This window comes from Triticum urartu, chromosome 4A (assembly GCF_056163025.1).
Source record: "Triticum urartu cultivar PI428250 chromosome 4A, HENAU_Tu73, whole genome shotgun sequence".
NCBI lineage: Eukaryota > Viridiplantae > Streptophyta > Magnoliopsida > Poales > Poaceae > Triticum > Triticum urartu.
In genome coordinates, this window is record NC_141876.1 from 237,437,857 (window position 1) to 237,454,600 (window position 16,744).

The 16,744-nt window shown below is 45.0% G+C and overlaps 1 protein-coding gene across 5 annotated transcripts; it reads left to right on the plus strand.

The window, feature by feature from the left end:
- The first annotated feature begins 1,160 nt into the window (after positions 1-1,160).
- LOC125551676 (uncharacterized) lies at positions 1,161-5,388 on the plus strand. 5 transcript variants are annotated; one of them, XR_015600836.1, is made up of 4 exons: positions 1,161-1,591; positions 2,162-2,253; positions 2,881-3,020; positions 5,138-5,388. XR_015600836.1 is itself a non-coding variant. In XM_048714955.2 (3 exons), the coding sequence occupies exons 1-3, from the start codon at positions 1,394-1,396 to the stop codon at positions 5,223-5,225; spliced, it is 426 nt and encodes a 141-aa protein (XP_048570912.1). In that variant the 5' UTR covers positions 1,161-1,393; the 3' UTR covers positions 5,226-5,388. The 5 variants fall into 5 exon arrangements, 2 of the variants coding, with proteins under 2 accessions (XP_048570912.1, XP_048570913.1); XR_007303014.2 differs by lacking the exon at positions 5,138-5,388 and having other exon boundaries at positions 2,162-2,351; positions 2,881-3,296; XM_048714955.2 differs by lacking the exon at positions 2,162-2,253.
- Positions 5,389-16,744: the final 11,356 nt, after the last annotated feature.

The following is a 16,744-nucleotide window of genomic DNA, read 5'->3' on the forward strand; positions in this document are numbered from 1 at the left end:
AAGAAATAAAACTATTTACATGGGAGAGCTCCCAACAAATAAAAGAAGAACAGGAAATATTTTTGGGTTTTCTTTTTAATTACTACTACAAGCATGGAAATTAAAATTAACTAAAAATCTACAACTAATTTTTTTGGTTTTTCTTAAGGTTTATTAAACACATAAGAAGAAAGCATAAAAAAGAAATAAACTAGCATGGATGATACAATGAAAAAGTATGAGCACCGACATCTAGCAATGAGTGTGTGAACATGAATGTAATGTCGGTGGGAAATACGTACTCTCCCAAGCTTAGGCTTTTGGCCTAAGTTGGTCTATGGCCACGATTGGCCTGGCGGATATCCATAATAATAGTTGGGGTCGTGCTGAGATGCAGCGGCTATCGCCTCCTAAGCTGCAGCGTGGCGATGAGCGGCCTCCGCCCTTCTCTCGTACTCATCTGCCTCCTCTCTGATAATAACATATCTTTCTTTTGCCTGATAATCAAAGAAGGCAGGAGCAAGGAGAGTAATATGGACAACACGGCGTCTGTTAAAAATTAAACGATACTGGAGAGATGATTCATTCCTCTCGACAAACTGGTGGTGAACCATAGCATTAAAGTCTAGGTAAGCACGAGGTAATTCAATATCATCTTCACGTATGGCTATACCAATAAAATTAGCTATGCGGATTGCATAAATTCCACCAAAGAAATCTTCATTAAACCTATTAAGATGCAACCTACGTGCAACAATAGTTTTCAAATTATAAGATTTGTCTCCTAACACAGCACTTCTAAGAATACTGAGGTCAGGGACACATATGTGACATGCCTCATCTTTATAATTAATGCATCTACCTATGAAGAGAGCAAAATAATGTATAGCAGGAAAGTGAATGCTCCCTGTGGTAGCTTGTGTTATATCTCTATAAATTCTCCCACAGTTATGTATACTACTATTAAAAAAGCAAACATAACTCCCTTTAAAGCCACACAACAAAATGTACACAGAAGTACCAGAGACGTTAGATCAATCAAACTAAATTATATCCAACAATCCATATTACATCCCAGGTCTGTCACACAAACTAACGCTCCAAATTAAATGTTCTGCCAGGCAGACTACTCCGCGCACGTCCTACCCCTCCGCACATCACGCTGCTAAAAGCATCTGAACCCAACAAATTATCCACTGCCCAATTGCGCCCCCGCCTTCCTTCCCCACCGCTGTGCTCCCCTCTCCCCATAGACGCCTCCTACCCTCTGACGCCGCCCCGCGCGATGGACGCCATCTCTCCCCTATTTCCCTCTTCACCTCCACGGCCACGCCGCATCGCCGGCCAAGCCCCGCTGCGGTGGCTATGATCCGCCACGCCGCCCCATAGCCCCACACCCAAAGCTGCAGCCGAGATGCATCTGAGCGAGAACGAGGGGATTGAGGGCGTGCGGTTCGCGGTGACTGTCGGGCAGGGCTTCGTCGGTGCCGCGCTATGCCTGGAGCTGATCCGCCGCGGCGCCCTGGAGGTCTGCTCCCTCGACAGCTCGACCTGCGCGATTCCTCCGCTTGGTCCCAGCAGCTCCTCGACGCCGGCGTCCGCTTCTTACAAGGTTCTCTCCCTCACTCTCTTTTGCTTAAATTATTGTGTTTTTTTTCTGTCGCCATGAGTGGGCGTGAGACTTAAATGCAGCGTCGCAGCGAAGAAGGTAATTTGTTTTTCTGTCCAATGCATTGAAGCTATAATGTACGTGCTTAGTAAATTGTTTAGGGCGGTGTGAGACTTATAATGCCTGCCAACTTAGTGAATTGATAAACCTGGAAGTTTGTGTTTTTCACTTCACTTGAATTTGCACAATTCAGTTATGTGTTCATTGAATGGATTTGACATGACATTTCCTGCAAGCAATGAGGGAAGTAGATGGGCATGGCTGATTTGTTCGTCATGCAGTTATGTGCTATCTTATTCCTTGATGCTGAGTGTGAGTCCATGCATGTGCAAGCTATATGTACTCTTAGTCTATTAGTGTTCTCTAACTTATTTCCTACTATTCCTGTATGGTACCACTTCTTCCCTAGCAAGGATATGTGAGCCTATTAACCTTATGTTGTCTGTCAATGTCAGATTTAGAACCCAACAAAGAAATATGGCAGAAATTTGCATATTAACCTTTCTTGTGCAGGTTCGAGATATAAAGGTCATACAGATGCTTCTTTGCCATGAGTCTGTAAACTTGATGAGGCAACATGGTCTTCAAGCACAAGAAATACCCATGTACGTGAGTGTGGGCTGCCGCTCTGCCCTCCACTCCTCTGCTTGACCACCGCCACCGCCACGTTGAAGCCCCTTGCCACCTAGCGGCATGCTTTCTCGTGAGCTAGCTTCTTCAACACATGTTTTTCTGAATTTCTACAAGCTAAATTAGTACATGCTTCTTTGAACGTTGGCCTGTATTGGATTCTTGTATGTTATGATTTGCCCAATCAGCACACCCATGGATAGGGCAAGAAAAATAATTAGAAAGCATGAAATATGCCAATCAATACTTTCTGTTGGATATATCAATTGTTTTAGCTCTTCCTACACCCAACCGCCACATTCTAAATTATGAAGGTTCCAGCTGGAATTCCCGTTCCGTTCATACATTCCAATTTAGCGTTTTAGTTCAAAATTAGAAGCTGGATTCTGTGTATAGTTATTCTCATGTCCATCATATGAACTATGCGTGTGTACTCATGTTGAATTGATGTGTGATACTGAGTCTTTGCATTTTCAATTGCCTTTCACTTTCTTCATGATTTGGTGCATGTGCATTTTCACATAATTTGTAACAAACCAATTCATATTTTCGTCGAGCTTGGATCATTTTGTTCTTTTATAATGGTTGGAGGTGTGGTTTAGGAGGATCAGCAGCTAATGGCAAACGCGCCAGCGAGCCCCGAGTGCGCTGGACCGTGCAACATGAAGAAGACCATCTGGACAAAGGGCAGGTACACGAATAGCCAAGAACACAAGGATACGTGCGGGTCTGCGTTTCTGAGGTATATCTCTTTTAGCACTAGCGACTAAATGGTCTGTAGCTGGTCAGGCGTGCTTGCCTAAAATGTACTTTAGTAGTTGCTAGAGCCATGCTAGCTTCTATGTTGTTCTTGCAGCCTCAACTAGCTTATTTCATTTGAAGCAAATGTTGTTCTATCCTTCCAATTAATGTTATTCAGATCTTCTTTTCTTTTTTCTATTGTCATTCACAATACAAATGTTATGAGAATTTCAGGAATTTTGTCATATCTTTCTCCCAGTTACCTTAATTTTGTAAATTGTGGTCTAATTCAATTTTGAGTTTGTTTTCAGAAAAGCCTACTTTAAAGCTGTGTAAATCCATTATTTCCTTTGAGTTTGCCGTGGAGGTGAGTTGGGAACCTTTTTTTATACTTGGTGGATGCACTGATTTAGGGTGCGTTTGGTTAGGGAACGAAGTGGAATGGAATGTCATGGTTCCGTTCTAGTAGAATGGGTCGGTTCCATCCTTGTGTTCGGTATATGCAAATCTAAGGAATGGAATGGTTATGTTTTAGTGTTTGGTTTCAGATATCTGATGAAATGGATTTGTTCATCCCTACACTTGTCTGCTTGTGATTATGTAGAATATATTGAACTTTGAACTGGATTTCAGTCAATCAAAAACCATCGGATGCATTGGCACACACATATGGGCAAGATTAAGCTGAATTAGAAAAGAGCGGTGCATACACTGAATCAGATTTCAGAACACCAAATACAGCTGGTTTCAGTCAAATGGTTGATCTCGGCAAGACAAAGACTGAATTGGATGGGGAGCTCAACAGTACAGGCCTTAGCCCCAATCGTCGGCGCACTGGTTGGGCTCGCTGGGCGCCGGCACAGGACTGGAGACACCTGGGCGCGAAGACCACGCCGAGCGGTGCACAAGGCCGCACAGCTGCGCATACTACAGATCAACGCCGTCGCTCGCGGCCATCCAGCGCGGCCGTCTCGTGATGCATGAGGCCATGCAGGAGCTGCTCGTGCACTCTGGTACAAATCTACGCCGCTGCCCTCCTCCATTAGCCGCCGTCTCTTGGTGCCCGTCGTCGCTCGCCTCCATCCAGCGCCGTCTTTCGGTGCCCGCCGTGCTCGCCTCCATCCAGCGCCATCTCTCGGTGCCCGCCGTTGCTCTCCTCCCTCCAACGCCGCCTATTGCTACCCGCTGCCACTCGTGTCGAGAGAGGGAGAGGCGATAGAGTTGCGGGAGTGCGAGGAGAACGACCGGTTTCATGTGGTCCGCTCGAGTTGGAAGTATGAGCGTGTTCCGCATCTGAGAGGAATATTTGGTTCGTGGGAACTAGTCGGTTACCGTTCCAGCTCTATGCCAAACACCAGAACGGGGCCTAGAAACGGGTCCGACCCATGACATTCCAGTTGATGACTGCAACCAAACACACCCTTAGTGACGGAGACTTGCCTGAATGTTATTTTCCTCCGCGTGAAGTGCTTACAATTCTCAAAGACTTCAACAAGTCCCGGAGGAGATTGACAAGGTGCAGGCAAGATCTCAAGTTCATTGCTGTCTTTTTCTGTCTGAACATTTTCTTATTTGGAGTTGCAGCCGATTTATGGTGTATCAACCGACTTGGCTTAGGATGTATTGTAGTTAGTTTGGTTGCATCAACCAACAAGTCTTATTATGTATTGCTATTGGTTTGGTACCATCAGACGACTGGCCAGTTGGAAAACCAGCGGGGAAAACATGTACTGTGAGCTCCCCTCGCATTCATAATTTGGAGCTTGATAAACAATGTTCTGTGAGCTTGTTAATGATCTGCTATTTTTCACAAAATTGGGACATGTCTGATGGTTGATGTGAGGTTCTCTAAATAAAAAAATTCCTCATTTGTCCATTCTGATAGTCTGATGGAATTTTGTTAATAAGAACCTACAATTCCTTGGGTAAGTTTGGGTTAGGAGTTCCGTATATATGCGCCAGGAAAGTATATAGGGAAATCATGATATGCTTTTTCTGCAGTGCCAACACTGAAAATGTAAAGTGTGTCCTGCATGACTTTTATATGTGTTTTAGGAATTGGAGGATAGCTCTATAAACAAAATTCCTTATTCTGCACTTCTCTGCTTTGCTTGGCAGGAATCCTTGTTGTAAAGAGCGAAGGCATGGTTTGGTTTGCATGACATTATCTTCAATTGGCTGGAGATATATAAATGTTGATACTTGATTTTCTCATCTGGCATCTTATCACTTGTGTGAAACACACTTGATTTTCTCATAGTAATAGTTCTCTATTATTGCTGATACATAAATGGATCTTTATTCAATGGTACTTGTATGTGTGTATGGAGAATGGTGATTAACCTTTTAAATAATCCATTGTCCAACAAGGTGATTCTAATTTCTGATTAGATTATACTATAACAATATGATTAGAAAAATTCAAATGGTTGTATATTTGACACATACTACAACGGGCCGAAGCCTGCCTGTATATTTTTTTTCAAATACTAAAATTTGAGATTATAATCATTTGGGCGCTATGCATTGAGAAAGTGGGCATTTAGATAAGAGATTATATAATTAACGCAAAGACGTGCGATATTTTTTTCAACAAGAATGTTGATCATGAAGAATGATAATCAAATTTGTAGGGTAGCCAAAGAATATTGATAACACACAAGTATAGGGGATCGCAACAGTTTTTGAGGGTAGAGTATTCAACCCAAATTTATTGATTCGACACAAGGGGAGCCAAAGAATATTCTCAAGTATTAGCAGCTGAATTGTCAATGAACCACACCTGGGAACTTAGTATCTGCAGCAAAGTGATTAGTAGCAAAGTAATATGATAGTAGTGGTAATGGTAGCAAAAGGTAACGGTAGCAAGAGTAATGTTTTTGGTATTTTGTAGTGATGATAGCAATAGCAACGGAAAAGCAAATAAGCGAAGAACAATATAAGGAAAGCTCGTAGGCAATGGATCGGTGATAGAGAATTATGCCGGATGCGGTTCATCATGTAACAATCATAACATAGGGTGACACAGAACTAGCTCCAGTTCATCAATGTAATGTAGGCATGTATTCCGAATATAGTCATACGTGCTTATGGAAAAGAACTTGCATGACACCTTTTGTCCTACCCTCCTGTGGCAGCGGGGTCCTAACGGAAACTAAGGGATATTAAGGCCTTCTTTTAATAGAGTACCGGAACAAAGCATTAGCACATAGTGAATACATGAACTCCTCAAACTATGGTCATCACTGGTAAGTATCCCGATTATTGTCACTTCGGGGTTAACGGATCATAGCACATAACAGGTGACTATAGACTTGCAAGATAGGATCATGAACTCTCATATATTGATGAAAACATAATAGGTTCAGATCTGAAATCATGGCACTCGGGCCCTAGTGACAAGCATTAATCATAGCAAAGTCATAGCAACATCAATCTCAGAACATAGTGGATACTAGGGATCAAACCCTAACAAAACTAACTCAGTTACATGATAGATCCCGTCCAACCCATTACCGTCCAGCAAGCCTATGATGGAATTACTCATGCATGGCGGTGAGCATCATGAAATTGGTGATGGAGGATGGTTGATGATGACGATGGCGACGAATTCCCCTCTCTGGAGCCCCGAATGGACTCCAAATCAGCCCTCCCGAGAGGTTTTAGGGTTTGGCGGCGGCTCCGTATCATAAAACGTGATGAATCCTTCTCTCTGATTTTTTTCTCCCCGAAACCAAATATATAGGGTTGGAGTTGAGGTCGGAGGAGCTCCAGGGGGCCTACGAGGTAGGGGCGCGCCCCCACCCTCGTGGACAGGTGGTGGGCCCCCTGGCCTTCATCTTTTGCAAGGATTTTTTTTATTATTTCCGAAAATTTGTTCCGTGAAGTTTCAGGTCATTCCGAGAACTTTTGTTTCTGCACATAAATAACACCATGATAATTCTGCTGAAAACAGCGTCAGTCTGGGTTAGTTCCATTCAAATCATGCAAGTTAGAGTCCAAAATAAGGGCAAAAGTGTTTGGAGACGTATCACAGCCGTCTCTAAAGCATTCAAATCATAGCCGTCTCTAAAACAGTGTCAGTCCGGATTAGTTCCATTCAAATCATTCAAATCATGCAAGTTAGATACGATGGAGACGTATCACAGCCGTCTCTAAAGCATAACCCCAAAACGATAGCGGTAAATTAGTGAGAGACATCATAGATCGCACCATATCTAATAAAATGTGGTTACAACATTCGGACACACCATTACTTTGTGGTGTTCCAGGTGGCGTGAGTTGTGAAACTATTCCGCATTGTTTCAAATGAAGTCCAAACTCATAACTCAAATATTCACCTCCACGATCAAATCATATAAACTTGACTTTCTTGTTACGATGATTTTCCACTTAACTCTGAAATTCTCTGAACTTTTCAAATGTTCAAGACTTATGTTTCATTAAGTAGATATACCCATATCTGCTCAAATCATCTGTGAAGGTGAGAAAATAACGATATCCGCCACGAGCTTCAGTGTTCATTGGACCACATACATCAGTATGTATGATTTCCAATAACTCTGTTGCTCGCTCCATTGTTCCAGAGAACGGAGTTTTAGTCATCTTACCCATGAGGCACGGTTTGCAAGTACCAAGTGATTCATAATCAAGTGATTCTAGAAGTCCATCAGAATGGAGTTTCTTCATGCGCTTTACACCAATATGACCCAAACGGCAGTGCCACAAATAAGTTGCACTATCATTATCAACTCTGCATCTTTTGGCTTCAATACTATGAACATGTGTATCACTATTATCAAGATTTAGTAAAAATAGACCACTCATCAAGGGTGCATGACCATAAAAGATATTACTCATATAAATAGAACAATCATTATTCTTTGATTTAAATGAATATCCGTCTCGCATCAAACAAGATCTAGATATAATGTTCATACTTAACACTGGCACGAAGTAACAATTATTTAGGTCTAAAACTAATCCCGAAGGTAGATGTAGAGGTAGCGTGCCGGCGGCGATCACATCGACTTTGGAACCATTTCCCACACGCATCGTCACCTCGTCCTTAGCCAATCTTCGCTTAATCCATAGCCCATGTTTCGAGTTGCAAATGTTAGCAACTGAACCAGTATCAAATACCCATGCACTACTACGAGCATTGGTAAGGTACACATCAATAACATGTATATCAAATATACCTTTCACTTTGCCATCCTTCTTCTTCGCCAAATACTTGGGGCAGTACCGCTTCCAGTGACCAGTCCCTTTGCAGTAGAAGCACTCAGTCTCAGGCTTAGGTCCAGACTTGGGTTTCTTCACTTGAGCAGCAACTGGCTTGCTATTCTTCTTGAAGTTCCCTTTCTTACCTTTACCCTTTTTCTTGAAACTGGTGGTCTTGTTGACCATCAACACTTGATGCTCCTTCTTGATTTCTACCTCCGCAGCTTTTAGCATTGCGAAGAGCTCAGGAATCATCTTATCCATCCCTTGCATATTATAGTTCATCATGAAGCTCTTGTAGCTTGGTGGCAGTGATTGAAGAACTCTGTCAATAACACTTTCATCAGGAAGATTAACTCCCAGCTGAGTCAAGTGGTTGTGGTACCCAGACATTCTGAGTATATGTTCACTGACAAAATTATTCTCCTCCATCTTGCAGCTATAGAACTTATTGGAGACTTCATATCTCTCAATCTGGGCATTTGCTTGAAATATTAACTTCAACTCCTAGAACATCTCATATGCTCCATGACGTTCAAAACATCATTGAAGTCCCGGTTCTAAGCCGTAAAGCATGGCACACTGAACTATCGAGTAGTCATCAGCTTTGCTCTGCCAGGTGTTCACAACATCTGGCATTGCTCCTGCGGCGGGTTAGTTACCTAGCGGTGCTTCCAGGACATAATTCTTCTGTGCAGCAATGAGGATAATTCTCAAGTTACGGACCTAGTCCGTGTAGTTTCTACCATCATCTTTCAACTTAGCTTTCTCTAGGAACGCATTAAAATTCAACAGAACAACAACACAGGCCATCTATCTACAACAACATAGACATGCAAAATACTATCAGGTGGTAAGTTCATGATAAATTAAAGTTCAATTAATCAAATTACTTAAGAACTCCCATTTAGATAGACATCTCTCTAATCTTCTAAGTGATCACGTGATCCATATCAACTAAACCATGTCCGATCATCACGTGAGATGGAGTAGTTTTCAATGGTGAACATCACTATGTTGATCATATCTACTATATGATTCACGCTCGACCTTTTGGTCTCATTGTTCAAGTCCATATCTGCATATGCTAGGCTCGTCAATTTTAACCTGAGTATTCTGCGTGTGCAAAACTGGCTTGCACTCGTTGTATGTGAACGTAGAGCTTATCACACCCGATCATCACGTGGTGTCTCGGCACGACAAACTGTAGCAACGGAGCATACTCAGGGAGAACACTTGTACCTTGAAATTTAGTGAGAGAACATCTTATAATGATACTGCCGAACTAAGCAAAATAAGATTCATAAAGGATAAACATCACATGCAATCAATATAAGTGATATGATATGGCCATCATCATCTTGTGCCTTTGATCTCCATCTCCAAAGCACCGTCATGATCACCATCGTCACCGGCTTGACACCTTGATCTCCATCGAAGCATCGTTGTCGTCTCGCCAACTATTGCTTCGATGACTATCACTATCGTTTAGTGATAAAGTAAAGCAATTACATGGCGATTGCATTTCATACAATAAAGCGACAACCATATGGCTCCTGCCGGTTGCCGATAACTGTGTTACAAAACATGATCATCTCATACAATAAAATTTAGCATCATGTCTTGACCATATCACATCACAACATGCCCTGCATAAACAAGTTAGACGTCCTCTACTTTGTTATTGCAAGTTTTACGTGGCTGCTATGGGCTGAGCAAGAACCATTCTTACCTATGCATCAAAAACCACAACGCGGTATAGTGATTGCTTTTTGATCTTCAGAAAGAACCTTGTTCATTGAATCCGATTCAACTAAAGTTGGAGAAACTGACACCCACCAGCCACCTGTGTGCGAAGCACGTCAGTAGAACCAGTCTCGCGTAAGCGTACGCGTAATTTCGGTCTGGGCCGCTTCATCCAACAATATCACCGAATCAAGAATCAACTAGTGACGACAAGCAATATGTATATACCCACGCCCACAACTACTTTGTGTTCTACTCGTGCATATAACATCTATGCATAGACCTGGCTCAGATGGCACTGTAGGGGAACGCGGTAATTTCAAAAAAATTCCTACGCACACACAAGATCATGGTGATGCATAGCAACAAGAGGGGAGAGTTTCATCTATGTACCCTCGTAGACTGTAAGCGGAAGCGTTATGACAACGCGGTTGATGTAGTCATGCGTCTTCACGATCGACCGATCCTTAGTACCGAAAGTACGACACCTCCGTGATCTACACACGTTCGGCTCAGTGACGTCCCACAAACTCATGATCCAGCAGAGCGTCAATGGAGAGCTTTGTCAGCACGATGGCGTGATGACAGTGATGATGATGCTACCGGAACAGGGCTTCACCTAAGCACCTCTACGATATGACTGTTGGGGATATTACTACTAAGTATAAACCGGCCATGAGGGGCCGGGTTATGTCCACAATGGGTTAGTCATGTTTAAAGCCCATGAAGACAAGAAGTATGGCGCTTTACGGTAGGCAGATCTAATATGAAGGCCCAGGGCCCAAAGGCGGATTAAGGCCCGTAGACATAAACCGCCATATGATATGTAACTTATGTTGTAAGACAAGGAAAGGTAGAGACCGAGCCGGGCATGTCTATGAGCCGGCCTCGGGATTCTGTAAACCGCCGGGCGTCAACCTGTGTATATAAAGGGACGACCCGGCGGCGGTTTAGGGACAACAAACGATAACTCGAGAGCCAGGCAAAGCGAATTCGCTCCCTGGTCATCGAAACCCTAGCAAATCCATCACAACTATAGTAGGCTTTTACCTTCATCGTAAGGGGCCGAACCAGTATAATTCCTTGCGTCCCTTGTTCCGCGTTAACCCCTTTAAGCTAACCCGTCGCGATGGCTCCACGACTAAGTCCTCTCACTAGGACATCTGTCGTGACAAAACCACGACAGTTGGCGCCCACCGTGGGGCTATCGCACGATGGTTTCGAGTTCTTGAAGGGCAGCTTCGAAGGACTCAAGGGATACGCTATGGGCTGGATGACCAAGAGTCGTCGCGGCAAGCTCTACATCGACGACGTAGGCTGGGGCCCCGAGGCCGGCTCAATGGAGTATGGGTATCGGGTCCCCTTTGGCGGAATACACGTCTTCATTGTCAAGATCGGCGAACCGGGCCCTGAGCCGGACATCTGCACCAACATCGTTGAGACGGCTCAGTGCGCAAGACCTGCTCGAGTTCAGCCTGCCGTAAAGCGTGCCTTCATGGGAGTCATCCATGGAGCGGAATCTGAGGATAGATCGATATCTGGTGGCGAAACCGTCGTTTACTCTGATGACGAGTCTTCGACCGGAGAGACCGAGTCACTGTATCAGTTGCATGATGGCAGGATTAGTGGCGGTTCCGATGGCGACAGTATTTCGGACCTCTTTGATCCGCCGAGCCGGGTTGCGATTTTCATGGCTGGTACGTAGTCGGTGTGGCATTCTTCTACCGCAGCGGCAATGATTTCCGGTTCAGTAGCTACAACACCTCCTGGGGCAGGAGGCCCCGCGCCAGCGCCGATTCAGGTTTTGTCTGATTTATTCGACACTTTGGCAACATTGCTGGCAGCTGAGGTTAATCCGGCAGATCAGGATCACCATGACACAGAAATTGCAAAGGTGAAGGATCAGATAGCTCAAGCTAAGGTAGATCTGGCAGTAGAGAATACTAGGATGGCCGCAGAGCGGGCCGAGTTAGAGGCACAGGCTTATCGGCTTATGCTGGATCAGAGCGCATCAAACGATGTCATAAGAAGAAGGCACCGGTCTCACCTGCCTCCGGTTTACGCCAGGGGCAGGAACTAGTAACCAACCAGTGGTAAACCGGGTGGAGGCACCTGGAACGGGGGCGTCGGTTCAGCCACGCATGATGTATCCGCCTCGTCAGAACAATGTCCTGCCACAACACGTCTCAACGCCCCTGGGTCATTACTCTAACCCGTTGGATAACATCATTGCCGCCGCCTCATGATTGGCAGCTCTACCGATCGAAGGCGAATCTCCAGTAGCGGTTGAAACACGACGGGCTAGAGAGCTCCTTCAGACAGCTTTAACCCAATAGCAGGCTTATTCATACAGTCGTGAGAGGATTCATTCCACCCCCCGCCCAAGTCGGAGCTACAACAGGCATATTGATGAACCGGTTGTATCAAGCAGTGCGCGAAACCGTAACCCACCGCGAGGGCATAACCTGGCGGATGGCGGTGCTAATGCCCAGGATGTGGTGGATCACAGTCGAGCACATCGAGAAGCCGAGTTAGCAGCGCAATACGCGACTCGTCAGCTTTCTCCGGTTCGTCCGACCACTTCAGTGGAACCAGGTGTGGTTTTTAGTTCTTTGGGGGTCCCATGTCTCACCTCGGCCTTACGTAATGTGCAGCTGCCCAAGGATTTCAAGGGTCCTCGTAAGGTTCCCAATTACACTGCCGATTTACCCCCCGAATCCTAGGTCGAGAGCTATGAGATGGCGATGGAGATGCTGGATGTGGATGACGCGGCATGTGCTAAGTACTTCACCATGATGCTAGAAGGAACGACTCGTACCTGGCTGAAAAGTTTACCAACTAACTCCGTTGGGTCATGGGCTGAGTTAAAAAGCCGGTTTATCCAGAATTTCAAAGACACGTGCAAGCAGCCCATGTCAATCATAGACTTAGCCGCCTGTGTTCAAGAGGAGGGGGAGTCTACAACCCATTGGGTAAAGCGAGTCTCAGCTATTCTGCATTCATCAGATAGCATCAATGCTGATACGGTAGTCTTAACATTGGAAGGCAATTACCGGTTTACGTCTTTGAAACTGAAGTTGGGAAGACTCAAGCGTCACTGCAATGACATGGCAACGCTATGGCAGCTTTGGTTAAGTATCCCGACTCAGATAGTACCAACGACCCTGAGTCTGAGGATGAAAGGCTGGGGAAGGGAAAGAAGAATGGCAGTGCCAAGGGGCAGCAGCATAACCCGGTGGGTCATGGGAACAACGGTAAGCGCAAGGCGGATAATAGCTTGGACTTTGTGGCTAACACCAACACCCAGGATAATGGTTAGCGCCATAAGGGTAAACCGCCCCAGCAGGGTGGAGGATCAGGTCCCAATCTTGAGCGCCTGTTAAACCAGCCTTGCCCAAAGCACGGGTCGAAAGAAAGGCCAGCTACGCACCTTTGGAAAGATTGCTTTATTATGCGGGAATTTAAAAATTCGAATCTTTTCCAATACGACCATGGATCACCCGGCAGTTCTCATGGGCCGGGTTATGGTCGTGGCAGCTCCGATTCAGGATTTCAAGGCAACCAAACCGGACATGGCAATCAAGGCAGTCAGGGTAACCAGGGCGGTTATAATCATCAGGGGAGTCAGCAGCAGCAACAATCAGGTTATAAGAGTAATCTGAAGCAGTTGAATAGTGGGTAGTACCATGTCTTCACCACTAGTTTGTGTAAGCGCGATCAGAAACTTCATAAAAGGGCAGTAAACTCTGTTGAACCAGCAGTGCCCCGTTATCTGCGTTGGTCTGAACAACCCATTTTGTGGAGTCGAGAGGATCATCCACCCCGGGTTGATAATCCGGATCACCTGGCATTAGTGGTGGCACCTCAGGTTGGGGGGTACAATTTCACCAAGGTACTCATGGATGGAGGGAGCAGTATCAATATCCTTTATTATGAAACCTTCCGTCGCATGGGGTTGACAGATAAAAATCTTAAACCATCGAACACCATTTTTCATGGTGTGGTGCCTGGTAAATTGGCATACCCAGTTGGTAAGATAGCTCTAGAGGTTGCTTTTGGAGATGATCATGATTCAAGGTCAGAAACATTGACTTTTGAAGTGGTGAAAATCAAGAGCCCATATCATGCCCTGTTTGGACGGCTGGCTTATGCTAAGTTCATGGCAAGGCCATGTTATGTTTATCTGCAGCTTATGCCAGGTCATAAGGGGACAATCACGGTACATGGGAGTAGGAAGATTGCTTTGGAACGTGAAGAAGGTGATGCGGCTTATGCTGAGTCATTTTGCGCAACAGAGGAGCTGAAGTTCTACAAAGACAATGTTGATGTGGCAGATATGACTTCTCTGAAAAGGCCAACTACAGAGCATGATCCGGCTTTAAAATTTAAATCGACTGAGGAGAGTAAGTTCGTTGACTTTGTTCCTGGCGATTCATCCAGGCGGTTCAGCATCAGCGCTAACCTCGATCCGAAATAGGAAAGCACGCTCATTGAGTTCATCCATGAGAACCGAGACATCTTTGCATGGAAACCTTCTGATATGCCAGGTGTACCGAGGGAACTCGCTGAGCACACTCTTAATATAGATCATAAGTTTAAACCGGTCAGGCAGTTTCTCCGTCGCTTCAATGAAGAAAGGCGCAAGGATATTGGTGAGGAGGTAGCCCGGCTTTTGGCAGCATGGTTTATTGTGGAGGTCTTTCACCCTGAGTGGCTAGCTAATCCGGTGCTAGTACTTAAGAAGAACGGCACTTGGCGTATGTGTGTGGACTACACAGATTTGAACAAGGCCTGTCCAGCCGATCCCTTTGCTCTCCCTCGTATTGATCAAATCATTGATGCTACGGCAGGTTGTGACCGTTTGTGTTTTCTGGACGCTTATTCTGGTTATCATCGGATCAAAATGGCAGTTAAGGACCAGGAGAAGACAGCTTTTATAACTCCCTTTGGAGCCTTCTGCTATGTATCTATGCCTTTTGGGCTCAAGAGTGCCCAGGCGACGTATCAACGCTGTGTATAGAATTTTCTTCATAATCAGATAGGGCGCAATGTTCATGCTTATGTGGATGATACCGTGGTAAAATCCAGAAAGGAGTAAACATTGATAGATGACTTGAAGGAGACTTTTGATAACCTCCGGGTTTATAAGATGATGCTTAATCCAGCCAAATGTGTCTTTTGTGTACCGGCAGGCAAGCTCTTGGATTTTCTGGTGTCTAACAGGGGCATTGAAGCTAATCCGGAGAAGATCAAAGATATTACGTCTCTGGCTAAACCGGCGTGTATTAACGATGTTCAGCATCTGGCGGGTCGTATTGCCGCATTGAGCCGGTTTATCAGCTGTTTGGGAGAAAAGGCAATACCTCTGTATCAGATGATGAAGAAGACATACCATTTCGTCTGGAGTGAGGCTGCCAATGAAGCCTTTGAGAGTTTAAAGCGACAGCTAGCTGAGCCACCTATCCTTGCTGCTCCTGTTGATAAAGATCCCTTGTTGTTATATGTGGCTGCTAATGCCCGGGTTGTTAGTGTGGGTATTGTTGTGGAGCGCAAGGAGGCTGGGAAGGAGTATCCGGTTCAACGACCGTTTATTATGTGAGTGAGGTGCTTATTGAGTCCAAGCAAAGGTACCCACATTGGCAGAAACTGGTGTATGGAGTTTTTATGGCAAGCCGGAAGCTCAAGTAGTATTTTCAGGGTCATCCCATTACTGTGGTCAGTTCTGCCCCCTTGGGAGATATAATTCAAAATAGGGAAGCAACTGGTCGAGTTGCCAAGTGGGCTATTGAGCTTGGACCCCACGGGTTAAAGTATATGCTCGCACGGCGATCAAGTCCCAAGCACTTGTGGATTTCATCAATGACTAGACAGAGTTACAGGCACCGGAAGAAAAGCCGGATAACACTTACTGGACTATTCATTTTGATGGGTCCAGGCAATTGGAGGGCTCGGGGGCTGGAGTCGTGTTAACTTCCCCACGAGGTGATAAGTTTTGTTATGTTCTTCGTTTAATGTTCCCTTGCACTAACAATGCAGCTGAATATGAGGCCTTGCTTCATGGTCTTCGGATGGCTAAGGAGATGAATTTAAGTCGGGTTAAGTGCTTTGGTGACTCAGACCTGGTAGCTCAACAGGTGTCTAGCACTTGGGATTCCAAGGATCCGCTCATGGCGGCATATCGACGAGAGGTGGACATAGTGGCTGGTCATTTCAAGGGTTATCAGGTTGACCATATAGACCGGCAAAAGAATGAAGCGGCGAATGCTTTAAGTCGCTTAGGCTCTCAACGTAAGCCGGTGCAGCCCAATGTCTTTCTGGATGTGCTACATAATCCATCGGTCAAGCTACCTACACAGGAGGATTTGGTTGTTCCTGATCCGGAGGCTCAGTTAGTGGCAGCTCTTCATGTTATCCCGGATTGGACGATCCCATACTTGGCGTATATAAACCGGGGCGAGTTACCGGAGGACGAAACTTTGGCCAGACAGATAATCCGACAATCCAAGTCAATGACCATTATCAATGGGGAGTTGCATCATGGCAGTATAACAGGGGCGTTTCAGCGTTGTGTATCTCCTCAAGAAGGCTGTGAGATTTTTGAAGGAAATATGCCCTAGAGGCAATGATAAAGTTATTATTTATTTCCTTATATCATGATAAATGTTTATTATTCATGCTAGAATTGTATTAACCGGAAACATAAAACATGTGTGAATACATAGACAAACAGAGTGTCACTAGTATGCCTCTACTTGA

Excerpts from the sequence above, each read along its gene's own strand:
- LOC125551676 (XM_048714955.2), top strand. The coding sequence starts at position 1,394 with ATGCATCTGAGCGAGAACGAGGGGATTGAGGGCGTGCGGTTCGCGGTG. Across the intron at positions 1,592-2,880 it reads CGGCGTCCGCTTCTTACAAG|GAGGATCAGCAGCTAATGGC; the intron begins GTTCTCTCCCTC and ends GGTGTGGTTTAG. Across the intron at positions 3,021-5,137 it reads TGCGGGTCTGCGTTTCTGAG|GAATCCTTGTTGTAAAGAGC; the intron begins GTATATCTCTTT and ends TTTGCTTGGCAG.